The sequence below is a fragment of the Littorina saxatilis genome, unplaced genomic scaffold (assembly GCF_037325665.1).
Source record: "Littorina saxatilis isolate snail1 unplaced genomic scaffold, US_GU_Lsax_2.0 scaffold_1502, whole genome shotgun sequence".
NCBI lineage: Eukaryota > Metazoa > Mollusca > Gastropoda > Littorinimorpha > Littorinidae > Littorina > Littorina saxatilis.
The window spans coordinates 362-20,000 of record NW_027128902.1 but is presented as its reverse complement, the minus strand read 5'-3'; the positions used below and the strand labels follow the sequence as shown (position 1 = coordinate 20,000).

Below are 19,639 nucleotides of genomic sequence, written 5' to 3'. Positions count from 1 at the left end.
TTTCAAGCGAGCTGTTTTTCGCGGATGTATTTACTGTGCAAACAACTCTAAATATGGCAACAGTGTCACGTGATAATCCACCGTTTGGTTTCGGCGGTCGCTGGAGCAGACGATTTTTTGACAGTGATGCAACCATACATTACGGTCTCCTTCCGGCAGCAGTCCCACAATTTCGACTTGTTTTGACCTAAGAACGATGTCTTTATCATACTGTGAAGAACAGAACGGATCGAGACAACTGTCGAAGTCGGCCAATCTGCAATCATTTTCGTCTCACGAACACTGCTAGCGAACAACATATGGGAGATAACTCTGTATTCTTCTTTTGATAGATTCGCGAAGGACTGTAGCGTCCGGTCAGAGGGACTTAAAGCGATAGCGTGGGGCGATGATGAATCAGCATGTAGATGTCTACTGTTGATGTTGTTTTAGTGAAAACAAAAAACAAACAAAAAACGCGCAATATAACATCTTTCTTTCTTTCTTTATTTGGTGTTTAACGTCGTTTTCAACCACGAAGGTTATATCGCGACGAGGCAATATAACATAAACGTGATAGTTGATACAAATCGTATATTTAACCTTTCACGATTTATTAAAAGAACCAACCTGAACAATTAGCTCTGTGTCTATTTCTATAAAAACCCAACCAAACTTCATCGAAACTACGTGTCTCATGGAAGATGCCATGCACAATTATCAGTCTAGAGACATAGTGCTTGCTGCCGCGCGAGCCGAGAAAATGTTCCCTCTTTATCTTGGCTGGGCCGGCCGCAAAACCCCTCCGCGCGGAGGTGTTTCCAGACACATCGTATGTAGGGTGTTATCTCTTTTTGGCAATATATGAAATCTATAGAGCACTAATATAATGTCGACAAACCAACGTTGACGTGCTTAACAACGAAATTAAGTCACTGCCAATGTGACATAAAAAAAAACCCACCTTAAAACAGACTGGTCTTTCCGTTGCTAGGATTTTTAATCTTAGTTTCAAGTCAAATGAACAAAAGTACACAGACTGCTCTGTGTAGGGTTGTTTCTTCTTTTACTGCAAGAAAATGTAAAACATTAACAACCGTCAAAGCTACACCTCAACTGAAAAGAACAACGACGTTTTGAAAAATGTGCATGGAAGAGCAAGAACAAAGATGTTTCTTTTACCACTTTTTTTGTACACACACAAATATTTACACTGAATGTACATAACTGACTACAAAGCACGCAACAGGCCATGTTCAGTCCATTGAAAGGCTAAAAGTATTTCTTTCGACAGCACAGAGTAAAAATAAATCTTAGTTAGACTTAGTACTCTTCAATAAAACTCATGAGAATGTGCACTCAAGTTCGTAGCATTCTCTTTCATGGAAAAAATAAAAGCAGCACAATCATTCACATTTTTCAAAATTAAAATTTTAAAATGATCACACTTCTTACCAGATGTATATAGATAATATAAAAACGCCTGCCTTACAAGCAAATAAATAAAAACACTAGAGTATATCTCTGTTTTCAAATACGAACATTTACAGAATAGAACACCAACAGAACTGCAGTTTATGTGTAATTTGTGTAGGTCAGCGTTGCCACACGTATCGTGATCTGCTAGATACTTCACAGTTGATCAGGTTATGTGTAGTATTATTGTATTTTCCTTTTGTTACTTTTACGCAGCTCGGCACAGGCTTGTAACCAACACTTCAGTTGACACAATGCCTTTACTGTTTTGCTTTGATACAGCATCAATTATTAAATATGGATCACTTCTTTTGCTTCATCACAACAAAACATACACACACAAAGTCACTTCTCCACAATTGTTAACGACTGAAGTAAAACGTTGATACAAATATTTAATTAATCAAAACTAAAAAGGAAAGGAGAGAACAATCTGAATCTACAGTTAAAGTAGCATGAAGAAACAAATGCCAAAAGCTATATAACGGTTAAGAAAAATGCACCTACAGCATTTTGATAAAAAAAAAAAAGACAGCAAAACAAACAAAAATCCCTTTTCAAGAAACGCCATCGCGCCAGTTGTGTGGCAGCACCAATTCAGGAAATAAACGTTAAAGAAAGAACAGTTATTTCCCTTTATTAAAGTAACGTCAGAGCATGCTCGGTAATGAACACAAAACGACACAAAATTGAAGCAAAGAGCTAATAAAAAGACAGACAGACAGACAGACAGACAGACAGACAGACACTTCCAGGTCTTCAGCTTTCATAAACAATCATGTAAATGTGAAGTTAATTCTTTTCTTTGTTAAGAATAAGGGCCCATTTTCAACATCACACTGATGTGTGTGTATTTATATTGATTTTACCTAAACATATTTCTTTTCAATGTAGTGTGAAACTACACACAAGCATAGAACGGTAGTAATTAACCGACGGGCAAGAATCATAACATACAACCATGGATGAGTTAAATGCAGAGGTGAGCATTATCTTATCAAGGCAACTGTACGTATTTTTATGTTTATCTAGTCTCATCATACACGGAAGACTGAACTCTTTGCAAGATACTATTGCTTAGAATTATACGATCCTATCCATTCTTCAACAAACCAAAAGCAGAGTATAATTTAAAGGTTCTTATTCGTGAACTTTTAAATCTCACACACTTACAAAAAAGTACTGACATTTTCTAATAGTTCTCAAAATAGAATTTGTGAAAATCTATGTCTACCTAGTTTCTTTATACAAATAGGACTGAACACTTTTTCAATAGGTCATTGTATAACAGTATGCATTTCCATCCATTCTTGAACAAACCAAAAACAGAGTATGTTTTACAGGTTCTTGACAAGGAACTTCAAACCCTCAATAACAGAACAAATACTAAAACAAAGCAAATACGTGTAATCTTCAGTGGTGCAGGTCACATAAGGTACCATCAAGAAAACTGTTGAAGGTTTGTTCCACCCCCTCAAAGGCAAAGAAAGATCCAGGACAGCAACTTTGTTCAACTCCCAAGTGGAATGAAACAAGTCTGTCACTCACGTCCTACGGTGAAAACGTTGGGGTGATGTCATTTTCCCAACGTTGGTTGCTGCTTTGACGAAACATCAAACTTCAACCACTGAGTTAATGCCTTGGAGGGGTGATGAATAAAAATGTCAAGCAAAACACATCAGCTCTGTTCATCGTTCTGCTGCTGGCCGTCCTCTTCCTCGTCCGGATTGAACTCGTTGGAGAAAGTGATGGGCACCTTGTCCCGTTTGAAGAGCAGCTCCCGCTTCCATGGCGGCATGCTCGCCAGCTCCTCAGGGTCTATGCTGAGCGCCGCAGGAACGTAGTCGCCTTTGGGTTTGGGCATCGGCTCCGGTTTATCTGCTGGGGGTGCCGCCTTTGATTTAGACGCCTTCTGAGGGCTGGACTTGGCCAGCTCAGCGGCTTCTTGATCCTGGTAACAATAGGGAGCAGACATGAGACCTGGGATGCACGAAAAAGTGTGAAATTGACCTAGGCTATATGGCTCCCAGATCATACTGACAATCTGGACGTGCGTTGTAAAATGACTCTGAAATGGTACCCCAAGGCTGGGGTGCACGAAGCGAAAGTGGGTGCCACCCAAATACGGGTGAGAACAAATCGCAGGGTTCGATTTATTGAAATCACAACAAATTTCAGTTTCAACCAATTTAACTTCGCGCTGGCTTCTCGTGCACCTCGGGCGTGGAGCTCATAGAAAATGTCTGCTTTCAACCAAACGTCTGACGCTTGTCATGTGTGGTACATAGAATATCAATACGAGAACATTACATGAGGTTTTATTTGCGACTCGGGTAGAACCTCTTCACAAAGAGAAGAGGTTAAGCCTGAGGGATCAGCTTGATTAACGTTTCTAAGCAAAATCAAATTTACAAGTATGAAACAGCGGATACAGCCATGAACTCCAAAGCAGGCAGGAAACAGGGAATGGGTAGTGAATCTCGTGTCATTTGTATTAACAACCAATAGCGAGTACACATCAATTGATCTTCTTCTTCTTCTTCTTCTTCTTCTTCTTTTCCTTCTTCTTCTTTTTTTTTCTACTGGGTTCATGGGCTGAAACTCCCACGTACTCTCGTGGTTTTGCACGAGTGGAAGTTTACGTGTATGCCCGTTTTTACCCTGCCATTTAGGCAGCCATACGCCGCTTTCGGAGGAAGCATGCTGGGTATTTTTGTGTTTCTATAACCCACCAAACTCTGCCATGGATGACAGGATCTTTTTCGTGCGCACTTGGTCTTGTGCTTGCGTGTACACACGGGGGGTGTTTGGACACCGAGGAGAGTCTGCACACAAAGATGACTCTGAGAAATAAATCTCTCGAAATCACGCTGACAGCGGCCAACTGGATACAAATCCAGCGCGCTACCGACTGAGCTACATCCCCGCCCCGCATCAATTGATCTATATGTATGTATTGGTCATGGAAGACCTCAAATATATTGGCTTATTCCCTCTACAGCCCTATTTTATGAATATTAGAATAGGCAGTACGCATCAACGGATAAGTGATTGTCATGAGAGATTTCAAATGCTCTCTACAGCCTCCCTCAAGCCCGTCTGTCCTTTCCTCGTTTTTTAGGAAGATGTTTTGGTCTGGGTTTTTTAGTCTGCCCTTTTCAAATCAACCCCACTAAACTGAGCTACCTGGCCCACACCCGACTCTTCTCCTCCTCGATATCACCCCCTCCACTTCTTCCTCCTCCTCCTTGAAGAGATAGCATCAAGTCATACCTCCTGATCCTTTTTCATCATAAGGGCCCTCTTCCATTCCGGGACGTTGCGCCATTTGGCCTCGTTCTCCTTGTCCTTCTTCTTTTGTTTCTGTCAAACAATGTCACGAGATGCTAAACAATAGTCAAACAAGTCGTGTACTAGTACTGCATGGCTGTAAAAAGAAGTGAGAGGGATGAAAAGAACATTTGGCACGATACTATACCCCTAGCAAAAGAAAGTACAGAAAAGGGTCGAAAAGGTGTTCAAAAGGTGTTGAATACATTATTTAAAATAACACCTTTTTGATACCAGGGATCATTGAGGAAGGATTTTCAAAATTATAATCCGTAACAATCTGATACATCCAGCAGTATAATCACACCACACAAGATTCAATCTTGGAGACTACCAGAACGTTGTCCGGTTTACTCTTCAGTGCATTTCAGTACTAATGTCAAACACATCACATTTTAAAAACAAATAAGTCCCACACCAAAATAAACAGGAAAGGTCTGGCAAATCACAAATCACAAATATAAACACACACAAAAGAATAACTAAACAGAAACAAAACACTAAACTGTGACAGGTCAGCACAATCAAATGCATCCATTTTCAATTTCCCGCGGGTATTGACAAGCAATGCCTTTATTTTATTTTTTTTACCACTACTTAAAATTAGAGCCTCTATTTTCCTCTTTCTTGCTCATACTTACAATAAATGCTTCTATTTTTTCTTTGTTCTTCTGCTCGATCATGGAACGCTTCCAGTTGGGAACGGCGGCTGTGAGCTCCACCAGGCCCGGGCACTCGCTCAGATCTGCAACATTTCACCACACCAACACATCAAACACATTTCACAACACCACCTGATCAAAATAATGTCACCGCAACACCTCTTCAAACATGTCACCAAAACAGCTCATCAAAAAAAAAATTCACCAAAACAGCTCATCAAAAACATGTCATAACTCATAACTCATAACATTTTATTGATCCAACAAAGGAAATTAAATTTGTCATCAGCACATATAGGTCATTAATTAATAATTATAAAAGAATAAGAGAAGAAAATTCATAAAACCCATGATAAAAAATACCCTTTTTCTTGCACACCTGACACACCGACACACCAATACACATGCATACATACCTACATACATACCTACATACATACATACATACATACATACATACATACATACATACATTCCTACATACATACATACAGTCACCAAAACAGCTCATCAAAAACATTTCACACAACCTCATCAAAAAACATGTCACACACCACCTTATCAGATTTCACACGTACCACCTCATAATTTTTTTCAAAAACACCACCTCATCAAAAACATATCACAACACAACCTAGAACGAAGAATGTAATCCCCTGTAGGACGGGGAAAACGCAACAAGCACCAGCAATGTCTGACATTACGGAGATTTAATAAACGAAACGTCGGGACGTTTCGTTTTGAAGTTGTGGTAAACGTCATCATTTCGGGAGTCTCTCGCTGGAAAGGTGAAGGTCAACTGAAACGGAACGTGGAACGTCAAAACGCAGTCACGTTTTCCACCCCCAAAAAACGAACAATATTTCGTCAACTTTTGTGAGTATTTTTGCACACTAACAGTTTTATTTGTTGGCCATTTTATGCATTGCTAGATTCATCAACCCTTTCACAGTCTTTCAGCGCTGAGAATGTGTTCATTGGAGGTAGACAACTGTTGTGAACTGAAATATTTTGAAGGGTGCTGATCCTGGTACATTTATCCAACTTCATGGTGAAGAAAGCAAATGGCGAAGCAGAAGTAGGTCATCGCATCGAATTTTTATTCTGGCTTCGTATGTGATTTTGTATAAACAAAGTCTGTGTGATTTATTTGGACTGAAAATAATCAAAGTATGCCCGATTCTGGACCACCTCCTAGGGTTTTTTTTCCATTCTGATCGAGGACAGACGTGATAATTTCACTTGAAGATTTATCGCCCTTCCTTCATTCCGAAACGAAACGTGAATACATCTAAATCTTGTCTGGGGCCTATGCCGTCTCGTTTCACGTTCCGTTTCGCGGGGTGACTCATTCACCAAACGAAACGAGCTGCAAAACGAAACGTGCTGTCCTTGAATCTCCCTAATATTAGCCTAGCCTGGTCGTTAAATGCAGGAGTCTAGGATCAACCGCTTTGAGGGTACAGTTCATCCTTTAAAGGTCCTTGTCTACATTTTTATACCAAAATCGCCATTTGACCATTAAAATGCAGAGTCTATTATCTACAAATATCAACAATACAGGAAAGACGAAGCCAGTGTAACCGTTTGAAAATTCATTGTAGTATTCCAGGGTAGTACTCATAGTAGGATATCCTTATTTGGAAAATGCCAAGCGCAAAACTCCTCTCAAATCCCGTGCATTTCGTGCGTTTAAAAAAAAGCGTGGACAGCGCTCCAGTGTCAAACTGTCGCTGCACTTGTTTGGGCGTGGCTATAAGCATAGTGATATGAATTTGATTGCTCAGTTTTTTTAGGCAAAGCACATGTTTTCAGCAAACAGAAAACAAAATATTGGAAGCGTGAGTCACGCTACCAAAAAAAATAATATTTTTTTACATATATTTTTTTTTCTATAACTTTTTCCCCATGGTTCATTCATCATCTGACATAACTTTTTAGCGAAATCTAACCATAAGATTATTGAAAAAAAGCAAAAATGTAGACGACCACCTTTAAGTTGTCAACCTCTCCTCTTTTACACCGGCCCTGGAGCCCCCCCCCCCCCCCTCCCCCCCAGACCCCCCCCCCCCCCCAGAACCCCCCCCCCCCCACCTCTTCTAATTTTAGAGATCAGAGCAAAAGAGTTTCTCATTGGTATACTCGTTATATCCGTTCAACCCTCGTTATAACAGGGAGAGGAGACGGAGGGATGGGTGGGTGATTACAACCACCTTACAAATAGCATGACTGAGGAAGAAAAATATCGAAAGTATTCCAGCAGCACTTAGCCAAGCAGGTCATGCAACTTCAAATAAGCAAGCCCAGCAAATCTCACACTTTCAACTCCCATCTTCTTTCGTTTGCTTATTACATTTTAATATCTGCTTGTGCTTCCTTCCGATCTGAGGGCCGTAAAACCGATAACTTGTAGCGAGCGTGCCCCCAAGCGGGTTTATCTGACAAAAGTAAACATAAAGCCCGCTTACTCAAAGAAAGTGCGAAACATGTAGGATATAGGAGGCAAGATCCAGATGTATCTGATAGTGATAGACACACGCGCCTCTGTCTATTTTCAGGCCTGCTTATCGCACGCATATACTTTTCCTGTATCGCAGGAATGGTAGAGTAATACCGAAACAAAATGTGTCTAGTTAGCATGTTGCTTTCCATGTACTCTTGGCGTACAAACTGCCAGGGCTGGTTGTGCTTGTTGTTGTTTTTTGCTGTTATTTTTGTTGCTGTTGTAGTAGTAGTGGCAGTAGTAGTAGTATTTGTTGTTGTTATTCTTGTTCTTGTTCTTGTTGGTTGTGTTTTTGGTGTTGTAGTTCTTGTTGTATTCTCACAGAAAACTAGATTGTTTACTTCATTTTTGTCCCTTTCGTCCGTCAATCAGACTCTGTGTGTGTGTGTGTGTGTGTGTGTGTGTGTGTGTGTGTGTGTGTGTGTGTGTGTGTGTGTGTGTGTGTGTGTGTGTGGTGTGGTGTGTGTGTGTGTGTGTGTGTGTGTGTGTGTGTGTGTGTGTGTGTGTGTGTGTTTAACGTGAACGGGAGGGAATCTACACTGTTCTGCGTTTGTAAGGAAAACACTGTTCGTGCCCTCTGATCTTCGTTGTCAACAGACGATGAGCAGGTCTCTGAAAACAATTCTGTTGCTTTAGAACAGACACCTTTTGGGACGATCTGACATTTGATTTATACAACATAGCTTCTTTAAAGACAAAAGATATGGTATGGTGGGGGGGAGGGGGGGGGGTAGGGTGTGATACCTACTCAGAGGGGGTGTTTTGGGAGCATTACTGTTCAATAAACAAAACACTATACGAACTGTTCCCATTCTTACACACGCAAAGTTCCCATCCCTCTACACGCCTCATAAACTAAGATTGCCAATCATTTAGCAGAGCATCAGTGTGTATGTGTTACATCTTCACATTCCTTGTCTGTTTTAAACAGTTTTTCATCAGTAGCATCTTTTGGGGCAGATTTGTTGATTTGCTTGTAAGGGGGGGGGGGGGGGTGGTTGCACGTTAGGGTGGGTGGGTGCGGAAGGGGGGTGTTAGGAGGGAGGCCCAGGGCATAGAAGAAGAGATTATCTTCCAAAAGCACCGCTGTGAGCGCGTGTAAGGTTGCCAAGGCCTGAGATAAGACGGGCGGGGAGTCAAGGTCTGCAGGCATCCCTTGATAAAAGCGGCGGACTTGCCATGGCCCATGTGTCACAAGCGGCTTTAATATTAGCATACTTTTATGCTGTGGGGTTAAATGTATTGTATTGGAGCGCCTGTGTTCCTCTATTTCGCCTGTCATAGGTAGACGCTGGTTAACTGCAGGTGTCTCGTGGAGCTCGTGCTCAGGTATTTCACGTGTGTTTTGCTTGTATTTTGTAAGGTGAACTCAGAGCTAAATTCGAGCTCGTAGATACTCCTTTTTATTCATTCGTTCTTTGCCTTTAGCCGAGGGAAGATAGCTTGCGTTCCAAGCGAATCCGTTCTTCGTTGAACGTAGGGTCTGTTTGCGTAGAGCAGATGCCGGAAACCTGTTATCAACGGCAGGGGATATGTATGGCTACTTCAATACAACCAGGATGTGGTATGTAATCATTAAATATTATGTTGTGTGTGTTACAGTTAAATTATTCTCAGGTTTAGATTTGCTTATTGACTTCTGAAAACCGGTCAATCCAAGATGGCGGAATGTATAGTGTGCACGTGCGTGTGTAACTTTGTACTTGAACGGTATGAATTTGTGAGTTTGTTTTGGGGAATGGTTTGGTATGTTGTTGAATGAAAATGTTTTGGTTGAAAGGGGAGTGGTGGACAGTTTTGTTTATAGAATGAATTTGGTATTATTCGTTGGACTTCATACTTAGCAGAATTAAATGTATAAGTCCGTTGGTATGTGTGTTCGAGATGCATGAGAGTGAGAGTAGAGAATTATGTCCATTTAATCCTGCACTTGGTTGTTAAGTTATAAGGACGGGTGGGCGATGTTACTGTTACCGTGAACTAAGTCTTGCGTTCACCATTCCAGGTTGTTGTATTTCACCATGCGGAGGCTACTCTGAAATGGCCTACTACTGAGGAGATGTCTGCCGCTCCACTTTCGACGACGGCACTGCTCGCCTGGCAAGGACTCGACGTCACCGATGACTCCTGTCGCTTCGCACCACGGCCTCGTTGACTCCGGTTCATGAACGATTTCGGATACGCAAGCACGGTAACATTAGCCTTAGCCCGTCCTAACAGCTAAACGTGCAGGAGCTATAACGTCATAATGAACTGAGCGAAAGTGAGAGGTATGAAAGTTTCTAAATAATTATTCTTTGTTGTTATAGGCTTTAACGCTGGTTGATCTTTGTTGTTGTTGTGGATATTGCCGAAAGAAAGATTTGTATAGTTAGATAGTGTTGTGCGTGTATTTATGTTATGTATAATTGATTGTTTGTAAGAAACGTCCTTAATCTACTGTTCGTGTCAACTTGTGTTTTGTGGTCGGAAGAGCAAGATTGTTTTGAGTCGTGGATGACAGACTGCGTGCGTGTTTTGTGCATGTGTGCGTGACAAATGGGGGCTCGTCCGGGATCTTTATTATTACATCGTCACCTATGATTTTGCTCTGTTCGTCTGTTTGTTTGTACCGTCTTGTCAGGTTTGATTTTTGAATAGGGATGATTGAATAACATGCTTGTACGTGCTAAGGCTTAACCTGATTTTCACAGCGGCCACCTGTGAATACTAGCCGGTGCTGGGTACATGTCTCGACGTTGTTTATAGCATTTTTCCCTGTTGTAATTTGTCTGGAAATGTGGTAGATTGAGATGTTTTGCTTCAGAATTTTGTTGTGAAGTAGTTAGGTTGCTTTTCCATCGTTGGCGACTTAACCATTTTACATTTGGTGAGAAATCATGTCGGGATCCAAATCTCGCAATGCCGCTCTGGCAAGTTTTTCTACCCCTGATCATGGTAATTCTCCACCCCGTATGACACTTACCACGCCAAAGCATATGGATGGAGCTGCTGTTGACCCTATTGAAAAATCTAGTTCCCTCACGTCAGCTCAAGAAATTATAGCCGCTAGGGGACGTGCTTTGGGCGTTCGATCAGGGGCTGCTTTAGCAAAATACGTTCAAGAAGAGGAAGCAGCTCAACGAAGACTACTTCAAGAAGAAGAGGAAGCTCAACTGAGAAAAGAAGAAGCTCAACGAAGACTACTTCAAGAAGAGGAAGCTCAACTGAGAAAAGAAGAAGCTCAACGAAGACTACTTCAAGAAGAAGAGGAAGCTCAACTGAGAAAAGAAGAAGCTCAACGAAGACTACTTCAAGAAGAAGAGGAAGCTCAACTGAGAAAAGAAGAAGCTCAACTGAGAAAAGAAGAAGCTCAACGAAGACTTCAGAGGGAGGAACAGGATGCTCAACGAAGACTTCAGAGGGAGGAAGAAGAAATCAGAAGAAAAGTACTTCGAGAAGAGGAAGAAAACGACCGCCGCCGACGTCTAGCTGAACTGGAAGAAGAAAGAGTTCGTGCAGAGATAGAAAAGACTAGGAGAGAAGAGACTACTTCAAGTTCTCGTAGTAGGGCTATTGAACCAGTTCGTCTGAAAATAGATCCATTTGATGAAGCCAAAGAGGATCTCGACACCTTCCTAGGACGATTCGAGAGAGCAGCAACTCTCAGTGGCTGGGACAGGGAGAGTGACTGGGGAGCTCGGCTGGGAGCCCTCCTGAAAGGTTTTGCTGCCGATGTTTACTTGGAACTGCCAGCTGAGGATGCGGGAAACTTTGATGTCATTGTGGACGCCCTTAGAGGATCTTTTCGCTGGACGGCTGACTCGTATCGTTCTAAGTTTCGACTCGCGGCCAAAAGGGGAGAGGAGACGTTTATACAGTTTGCTACCCGTCTTCGAATCTGGTTTGAACGGTGGAGGAAAGCCGCGAAGAAAGAGGAGACCTATGCTGGAATCCGAGACCTCCTACTGATGGAACACCTGATGGACCATGTGTCTGGGGACCTCGCGGATTTCATCCGGCAGCGCGAACCGGCGAACGTCACTGAGGCCGCCGAACTAGCTGAGAGGTTTGCTGCATCAAAAAGAGCTAGGAAAAACCCTGTTATGGTGGGTACCCGTGTGGGAGGTGGTTCCAAAGACCCTTCTAGCCCGAAGAAGAATGCTCCGCCAAAGCCTTCCCATAACAACCCTCAGTTTACCAAAGGGAAATGTTTCAATTGTGGAAAAGAGGGCCACCATAGGAGGAACTGCCTACGTCCTTCCAACACTACCAATCTGAGGACGGTTGTAACGTCAGAAACCTCTTCTGACACGTCCGAGTTACCTGCCCTTTGTGACCCATGTAGCCAACTGTCGTATACTCCTTTATGCACGGTCAGTATCAATGGATCGCAAGTATCTGCTCTTCGTGACACAGGCGCCGACGGACTGGTCATTGACTCCTCTTTGGTAAAAGACTGTAAACTCAAGCAAGGGAGTCAAACTATTCGTCTCGCAGCAGGGAACGTTCAGAAGACATGTCCCACTACGATCGTACATTTAGAGTCCCCATTCTTCTCAGGGAACGTTGTCGCTATTGTGGCTGACCAGCTAACATATCCCGTACTCATCGGAAACCGGATCGTTCAGCCTGGAGGAGAAACTCTTGAGGTTCCTGTGTATCGGGCGGAAGCTCGACCTGTCAAGATAACTGCCATTACCCGAGCCCAACATGCGAGAGAAAAAGAACCTCCCAAAAACCTACGGATGAAGGACTCTGGTCTGGGAGGTGTTACCAGAGAGGAATTGATCCAGCTACAGTCACTGGACCCAACTTTGTCGCGGATGCGGGAGTTGGCCAAAGGAAGTGACCCTGCACCCTCTGGAAAGAAAGGGAAGGTGAAATTCTTATGGAAGCAGGGCGTCCTACATCGCCTTTTCATAACAACGGAAAAGACCTTCAGTCAGGTGGTGGTGCCAGAGACACTTCGTGAGGGCATTTTGAGACTTTCTCACGATGTTCCAATGGCCGGTCATCTTGGAACCAAGAAAACCCAGGATCGACTATGGCATTCGTTCTACTGGCCAGGGATGGGGGGCGACATCAGACGATATGTGCAATCCTGTGATGCCTGCCAACGAGCGTTACCCAAAGGAAGGATACCCAAAGCCCACCTTGGAAAGATGCCCCTCATGGATGAACCCTTCCGGAGAATCGCTGTTGACATTGTCGGCCCTTTGACTGTCTCAGAGAGAAAGAATCGCTACATTTTGGTCACTGTGGATTATGCTACCCGATACCCAGAAGCTACTCCTTTACCCAGCATAGAGGCAGAACGCGTTGCTGAAGCTTTGTGGGAGATGTATACACGGGTAGGAGTTCCTAAGGAAGTCCTCACTGACCGAGGGTCACAGTTTGTCAGTGATCTCATGAAGCAAGTGAATAAATTCCTCGCTGTGAAAGGACTCACCACAACTCCATACCATGCCCAGTGTAATGGACTAGTAGAGAGGTTTAATGGAACATTGAAGTCGATGCTCAAGAAACTCTGCCATGAAAAGCCACGAGACTGGGATCGGTTTGTTCCTGCACTTCTGTTTGCTTACAGAGAGGTACCTCAAGAAAGCCTTGGTTTTTCGCCTTTCGAACTCCTGTACGGCCGATCCGTGAGAGGGCCTCTGTCTCTCCTGAAGGAACTGTGGACAAAAGAAACGCCAACGGAAGTGAGAACCACTGCAGCATATGTCGTGGATTTGCGTCAACGACTCGAAGAGACCCTGCAACTTGCCCAGGAGAATCTTGACGTCTCCTCTCGTCGTTACGCCCAAGCCTTTGATAGACGAGCTGTGAAACGGAAGTTCAAGATTGGAAGCCGAGTTCTGCTGCTCATTCCCCTGAAGAGGAACAAACTGGAAATGGCTTGGCAGGGACCATATGAGGTGGTCGGGAAGGTTGGTGATTTAGACTACCGTCTACGAGTGGGTTCAAAAGAGAAACTCTATCACGCAAATCTTCTCAAGCAATACGTGGAGAGAGACCCTCCCTCAAGAACTACTCCACCACAGAAAGCGGCTGGTGTTCTGGCTACGTGCGCGGTTGTGGTTGATGAAGCTAGCGCTACTTCTGAAGACGATTCGAGGTACCCGAGAGACATTCCTTTACCCGCTCTTGAACCTGAAGAAGGTCCAGATGATGTTCAGTGTAACCCTGAACTGACTGACAGTCAACGTGAAGACGTAAAACGTTTCAGCAGTCGATTTAGAAAGACTCTTACTGATTTGCCTGGAAAAACAAAGTTGGAAGAGTTCTCCGCCAATCTGCTTGACTCTAAGCCTGTCTTTGTTCGTCCCAGACCTTTGCCGTACTCTCAGACAGAAGCTGTAAAACAGGAAGTGGAAGCTATGCTGAAGATAGGTGTGATCGAACCTGCTTCTTCCCCTTACAACGCACCTGTCGTCCTTGTCAAGAAAAAGGACGGAAAAATCAGATTCTGCATTGACTATCGACAACTGAATAGGGTCACTGAGTTCGATGGGGAACCCCTCCCAGATATAGATCATCTCTTCAGTTCGCTTGGTCGTGCGAAGTACTTCACCAAAATAGACTTGTCAAAAGGCTACTGGCAGATTCCTGTTCGTACTGAAGATAAACCCAAGCTGGCCTTCATCGTCCCTCAAGGACAATTTCAGTGGACCATGATGCCTTTTGGGCTACAGAATGCCGTTGCAGTCTTTAGTCGGATGATGAGGAAGTTGCTGAACCCTTTGAAGAGGAATGACGTTCACAACTTTATGGATGACATCTTAATCGGGACTGAAGAATGGAAGACCCACCTACAAGCTTTGGAGGCTGTTTTCCGTCGTTTGGAAGAAGCTGGCCTCACTGCCCGTCCAACAAAGTGTTTTGTTGGGTTCCACGAGCTAGACTACTTGGGGCATCGTATTGGCCACGGACTGATGTGGCCGGAAGCCGCCAAGGTAGAGAAAATCCAAGCAGCACGGCGGCCTGAAACAAAGAAAGAAGTTCGTGCTTTTCTCGGTTTGGCTGGTTTCTACCGACGTTATGTGCCAAACTTCGCAGCCATTGCTCTTCCTCTGACAGAACTAACTCGGAAGACTTGCGCCAACAAGGTTCAATGGACAGAACTGTGTGAGGAGTCCTTCAATTCCTTGAGACAGATCTTGAGTCAACAGCCTGTCATTTGCCTTCCTGATTTGTCTCAGCCCTTCGTTCTTCAGACGGATGCCTCGGATGTAGGACTTGGCGCCGTGCTGTTACAAGAGAGCGACGGAGAACTGAAGCCTGTATCATTCGCCAGTCGCAAGCTGAACGCAGCTGAACGAAACTATGCCACCGTGGAGAAGGAGTGTTTGGCGATTGTCTGGGGCATAAGGAAATTTGAGGTCTACCTGTACGGCCACGAATTTGAGCTGCAGACGGATCACCAGTCCCTTCAACATCTACAGAAGACCAAGACGACCAACGGACGCTTGATGCGCTGGGCCCTGTTGCTTCAGACATTCACGTTCCGCATCAGAGCAATCCGAGGATGCGACAACGTCGGAGCAGACTATTACAGCCGCATTGTGTAGAATTTTTGTGACGAACCGTAGTTCGGTTTGAGTAGGGGGGTTTGTCACAAGCGGCTTTAATATTAGCATACTTTTATGCTGTGGGGTTAAATGTATTGTATTGGAGCGCCTGTGTTCCTCTATTTCGCCTGTCATAGGTAGACGCTGGTTAACTGCAGGTGTCTCGTGGAGCTCGTGCTCAGGTATTTCACGTGTGTTTTGCTTGTATTTTGTAAGGTGAACTCAGAGCTAAATTCGAGCTCGTAGATACTCCTTTTTATTCATTCGTTCTTTGCCTTTAGCCGAGGGAAGATAGCTTGCGTTCCAAGCGAATCCGTTCTTCGTTGAACGTAGGGTCTGTTTGCGTAGAGCAGATGCCGGAAACCTGTTATCAACGGCAGGGGATATGTATGGCTACTTCAATACAACCAGGATGTGGTATGTAATCATTAAATATTATGTTGTGTGTGTTACAGTTAAATTATTCTCAGGTTTAGATTTGCTTATTGACTTCTGAAAACCGGTCAATCCAAGATGGCGGAATGTATAGTGTGCACGTGCGTGTGTAACTTTGTACTTGAACGGTATGAATTTGTGAGTTTGTTTTGGGGAATGGTTTGGTATGTTGTTGAATGAAAATGTTTTGGTTGAAAGGGGAGTGGTGGACAGTTTTGTTTATAGAATGAATTTGGTATTATTCGTTGGACTTCATACTTAGCAGAATTAAATGTATAAGTCCGTTGGTATGTGTGTTCGAGATGCATGAGAGTGAGAGTAGAGAATTATGTCCATTTAATCCTGCACTTGGTTGTTAAGTTATAAGGACGGGTGGGCGATGTTACTGTTACCGTGAACTAAGTCTTGCGTTCACCATTCCAGGTTGTTGTATTTCACCATGCGGAGGCTACTCTGAAATGGCCTACTACTGAGGAGATGTCTGCCGCTCCACTTTCGACGACGGCACTGCTCGCCGGGCAAGGACTCGACGTCACCGATGACTCCTGTCGCTTCGCACCACGGCCTCGTTGACTCCGGTTCATGAACGATTTCGGATACGCAAGCACGGTAACATTAGCCTTAGCCCGTCCTAACAGCTAAACGTGCAGGAGCTATAACGTCATAATGAACTGAGCGAAAGTGAGAGGTATGAAAGTTTCTAAATAATTATTCTTTGTTGTTATAGGCTTTAACGCTGGTTGATCTTTGTTGTTGTTATTGCCGAAAGAAAGATTTGTATAGTTAGATAGTGTTGTGCGTGTATTTATGTTATGTATAATTGATTGTTTGTAAGAAACGTCCTTAATCTACTGTTCGTGTCAACTTGTGTTTTGTGGTCGGAAGAGCAAGATTGTTTTGAGTCGTGGATGACAGACTGCGTGCGTGTTTTGTGCATGTGTGCGTGACACCATGTCTTAGGGAATCATTATGGAAGTGGGCTTTAACCTTGCTGTTTGATCTATGCCTGCCTTCAACGTGTATCTGCTACTACAAGCACGTGACGCGGGGTGGGTTGGGTAGGCCTTCACGCATAATACGACTACAATACCATAGAGTTTTATAAGTTGACAAGAGTAGAGATCCTCACCTCCCTCACTCACCCCACCCCAAGCCCACCTCCTCCCTCATCTCAACCAAGGGCCATAATATGCATGTGTCCTCCACATCTGACAAGGAAGAATGCAATCTACAAGAGATGCCAACGCAACCAACTTGACCTATAGCAAACAATAGATTGTGGTTTTTATGGTTGCGCGCTGGACACAGCCGCCTCAACGCCTATCATGCTCAAGAAGCTGAAGCAGACACCGAGACTCACGTGTTCTTGTGATCTCAAAGATCAGACAGCAGAACATGTGCTGTAGACATGCCGTCTGCTTGAGAAACTAAGTGTATTTCTCGCCATCTCTACTGCGGACCATGTACCAAACCCTACGGCTGTAAATATGCCCTAGGGAAAACGACATCAATTTTATCCCCAGAACCTCAAGAGTCAGGGCTAACGGTGTAGATACGCCGAACAACTTAGGAAACAAGGTTCAGCTCACTATATCTAAAACACTGGTAGTCCAGAAGTCATTTCTGCCAACGTGGCCAGGGCCAGGACAAGAATTAACTTTACTGCGGAAATAGAGAGTGTCCTTTTCTGGCGACCATTTTCACGACTATCACGCACGGGCTGTTGGTTATTGGGTTTTACCGTCCCCAAAATCTATTAGGCTTTGCGGGACAGGTTCAATTTCGTTCCCTTTCTTAATTCATATGGTGGTCTCCGTGTACGAAACTATTTCTATTTAGGTCTATCATAGTAACATTATTACGCATAACATTAATAGACAACATGCTCTTTGTGCCTAAAGGAAAACTTTATGTTTACTGTCTAACAGAAATGTTCATACTGAGGTAAACTGACGGTTGCATTTAATTCTGGCACATACGATATCCTGAAATCGTTGTTTTCTTAGCAAATGTACGCTGGGCAATAAACAAACTTTTCTTACTTTCGGCACAAAAATGTAAATGAATGTACAGCTTAAATGTCGAATACAAAAATGTGGCGTGGTGTTTTCTCTAGTTCTGAAGAGATGGAAGGCTGAACAATCGTCATTATTGATCAGAAAGCAAGTCAACATTGTTCTTTGCTGTGAGAAATGTTGGTCGAACTAGGTGGGTTCATCAATAGTCTGAGAGACAATATTTCAAAATTACGATTTCATACAATAGTAATCTCGTGATTGATAACAACTTAGTAATCATCAGTGAGTAGGAAAGAAACAGCTGACCGAGTTCGAATTAGTATTGCATACACATAGGAATACCCTTAAGAAGAACGATACACTTGCGAAGCAAACGTCATTGTAATAGAAACATTAAGAGTAATTATACTTATGCATTAGAAATACAGTATCACAAACGCTGACCAGAATGACTAATTGCAAAGAAAACCTGCCGCAGAACACGGCCAACTTATATAGCATAACACATTTCGTGAAATCAAAAATAGTCCACAGCAGTAGAATGCTTTGCATCAACTCTAATCCTGCCAGCAGGCACCTGGCTTTCTGAAACTGCCAAAGATACCTCGGAGGGCACTGGCCTGATTTAAGATCCCCAGGCCTGTTCGCCTATAATCCTCTTGGCAGACAAGACGTAGCTAGGCTATGTCAGTGTGTAAATAGAACGTGTTTGTATTCCCAGACTGCCTAGACCTTTCAGGATGTTTTGCTGCACTTCCAAAATGACATATGAACAGTGACAACGCAACAGCAGAGTCACATTTTGAAGGGTACACCAAAGATCTTTGGTACTGACACCCATTTTTTTGTTTGTTTGTTTGTTTGCTTAACGCCCAGCCGACCACGAAGAGCCATATCAGGGCGGTGCTGCTTTGACATATAACGTGCGCCACACACAAGACAGAAGTCGCAGCACAGGCTTCATGTCTCACCCAGTCACATTATTCTGACACCGGACCAACCAGTCCTAGCACTAACCCCATAATGCCAGACGCCAGGCGGAGCAGCCACTAGATTGCCAATTTTAAAGTCTTAGGTATGACCCGGCCGGGGTTCGAACCCACGACCTCCCGATCACAGGGCGGACGCCTTACCACTAGGCCAACCGTGCCGGTATCTGACACCCATGCTCACATCTCCACAATGATTGTTCATACTTGGGGGGGGGGGGTGGAGAAGCCGACAAGTGTGCCTGGAATGAAAACGGTCAATTTAAACAGCAGCCTACTGGAAAAATCACTGAAAGATGTAAACGTACCGTCGTTATCCCTTAAGAAGAAACTAACCGAAGAACAGTGTCTTTTTCTGTCAAAGTACCTCAGGTCCAAACTGAGTCAAAAACACCGCACTAGGGCGCACTTCTTTTTTTCTTTTTTCTTATTTGGCAATTCTGGTCTCGACATGGACACCGCATCTGAGTCTACACATTAAGATGACATGTGTCTGTCCCGGCCTGGACTGGAACCAGCGACCCAAGGATCGCTCTATCAACTGAGCTTCCTGGTACGACCCAAGGATCGCTCTATCAACTGAGCTACCTGGTACGACCCAAGGATCGCTCTATCAACTGAGCTTCCTGGTACCTACGTAATGCGCATGCCTCTTGCTAACACTATCTTACTTCAAGTTGTCACTCTGATTCAT

General features: G+C 43.7%; 2 protein-coding genes across 3 annotated transcripts; one reads left to right on the top strand and one right to left on the bottom strand.

Annotated features, from left to right (window-relative positions):
- Positions 1-469: 469 nt before the first annotated feature.
- LOC138957223 (espin-like) lies at positions 470-5,562 on the bottom strand. Its single transcript, XM_070328372.1, has 3 exons — positions 5,427-5,562; positions 4,729-4,818; positions 470-3,406 (listed from the first exon to the last, which is right to left on the bottom strand). The coding sequence occupies exons 1-3, from the start codon at positions 5,466-5,468 to the stop codon at positions 3,134-3,136; spliced, it is 405 nt and encodes a 134-aa protein (XP_070184473.1). The 5' UTR covers positions 5,469-5,562; the 3' UTR covers positions 470-3,133.
- A 3,581-nt stretch (positions 5,563-9,143) lies between these two features.
- Positions 9,144-16,891, top strand: LOC138957221 (uncharacterized). 2 transcript variants are annotated; one of them, XR_011452967.1, is made up of 2 exons: positions 9,144-15,920; positions 16,362-16,891. XR_011452967.1 is itself a non-coding variant. In XM_070328371.1 (2 exons), the coding sequence occupies exon 2, from the start codon at positions 10,830-10,832 to the stop codon at positions 15,501-15,503; it is 4,674 nt and encodes a 1,557-aa protein (XP_070184472.1). In that variant the 5' UTR covers positions 9,144-9,514; positions 9,956-10,829; the 3' UTR covers positions 15,504-16,891. The 2 variants fall into 2 exon arrangements, 1 of the variants encoding a protein (XP_070184472.1); XM_070328371.1 differs by having other exon boundaries at positions 9,144-9,514; positions 9,956-16,891.
- Positions 16,892-19,639: the final 2,748 nt, after the last annotated feature.

What these genes read in the sequence shown, in the direction of transcription:
- LOC138957221 (XM_070328371.1), top strand. Translation starts at nt 10,830, where the DNA reads ATGTCGGGATCCAAATCTCGCAATGCCGCTCTGGCAAGTTTTTCTACC.
- LOC138957223 (XM_070328372.1), bottom strand. Translation starts at nt 5,468, where the DNA reads ATGATCGAGCAGAAGAACAAAGAAAAAATAGAAGCATTTATT. An exon ending in AAAAAATAGAAGCATTTATT is followed by an intron (nt 4,819 to 5,426) that starts GTAAGTATGAGC and finishes ATTGTTTGACAG; the next exon opens with AAACAAAAGAAGAAGGACAA. An exon ending in TGATGAAAAAGGATCAGGAG is followed by an intron (nt 3,407 to 4,728) that starts GTATGACTTGAT and finishes TATTGTTACCAG; the next exon opens with GATCAAGAAGCCGCTGAGCT.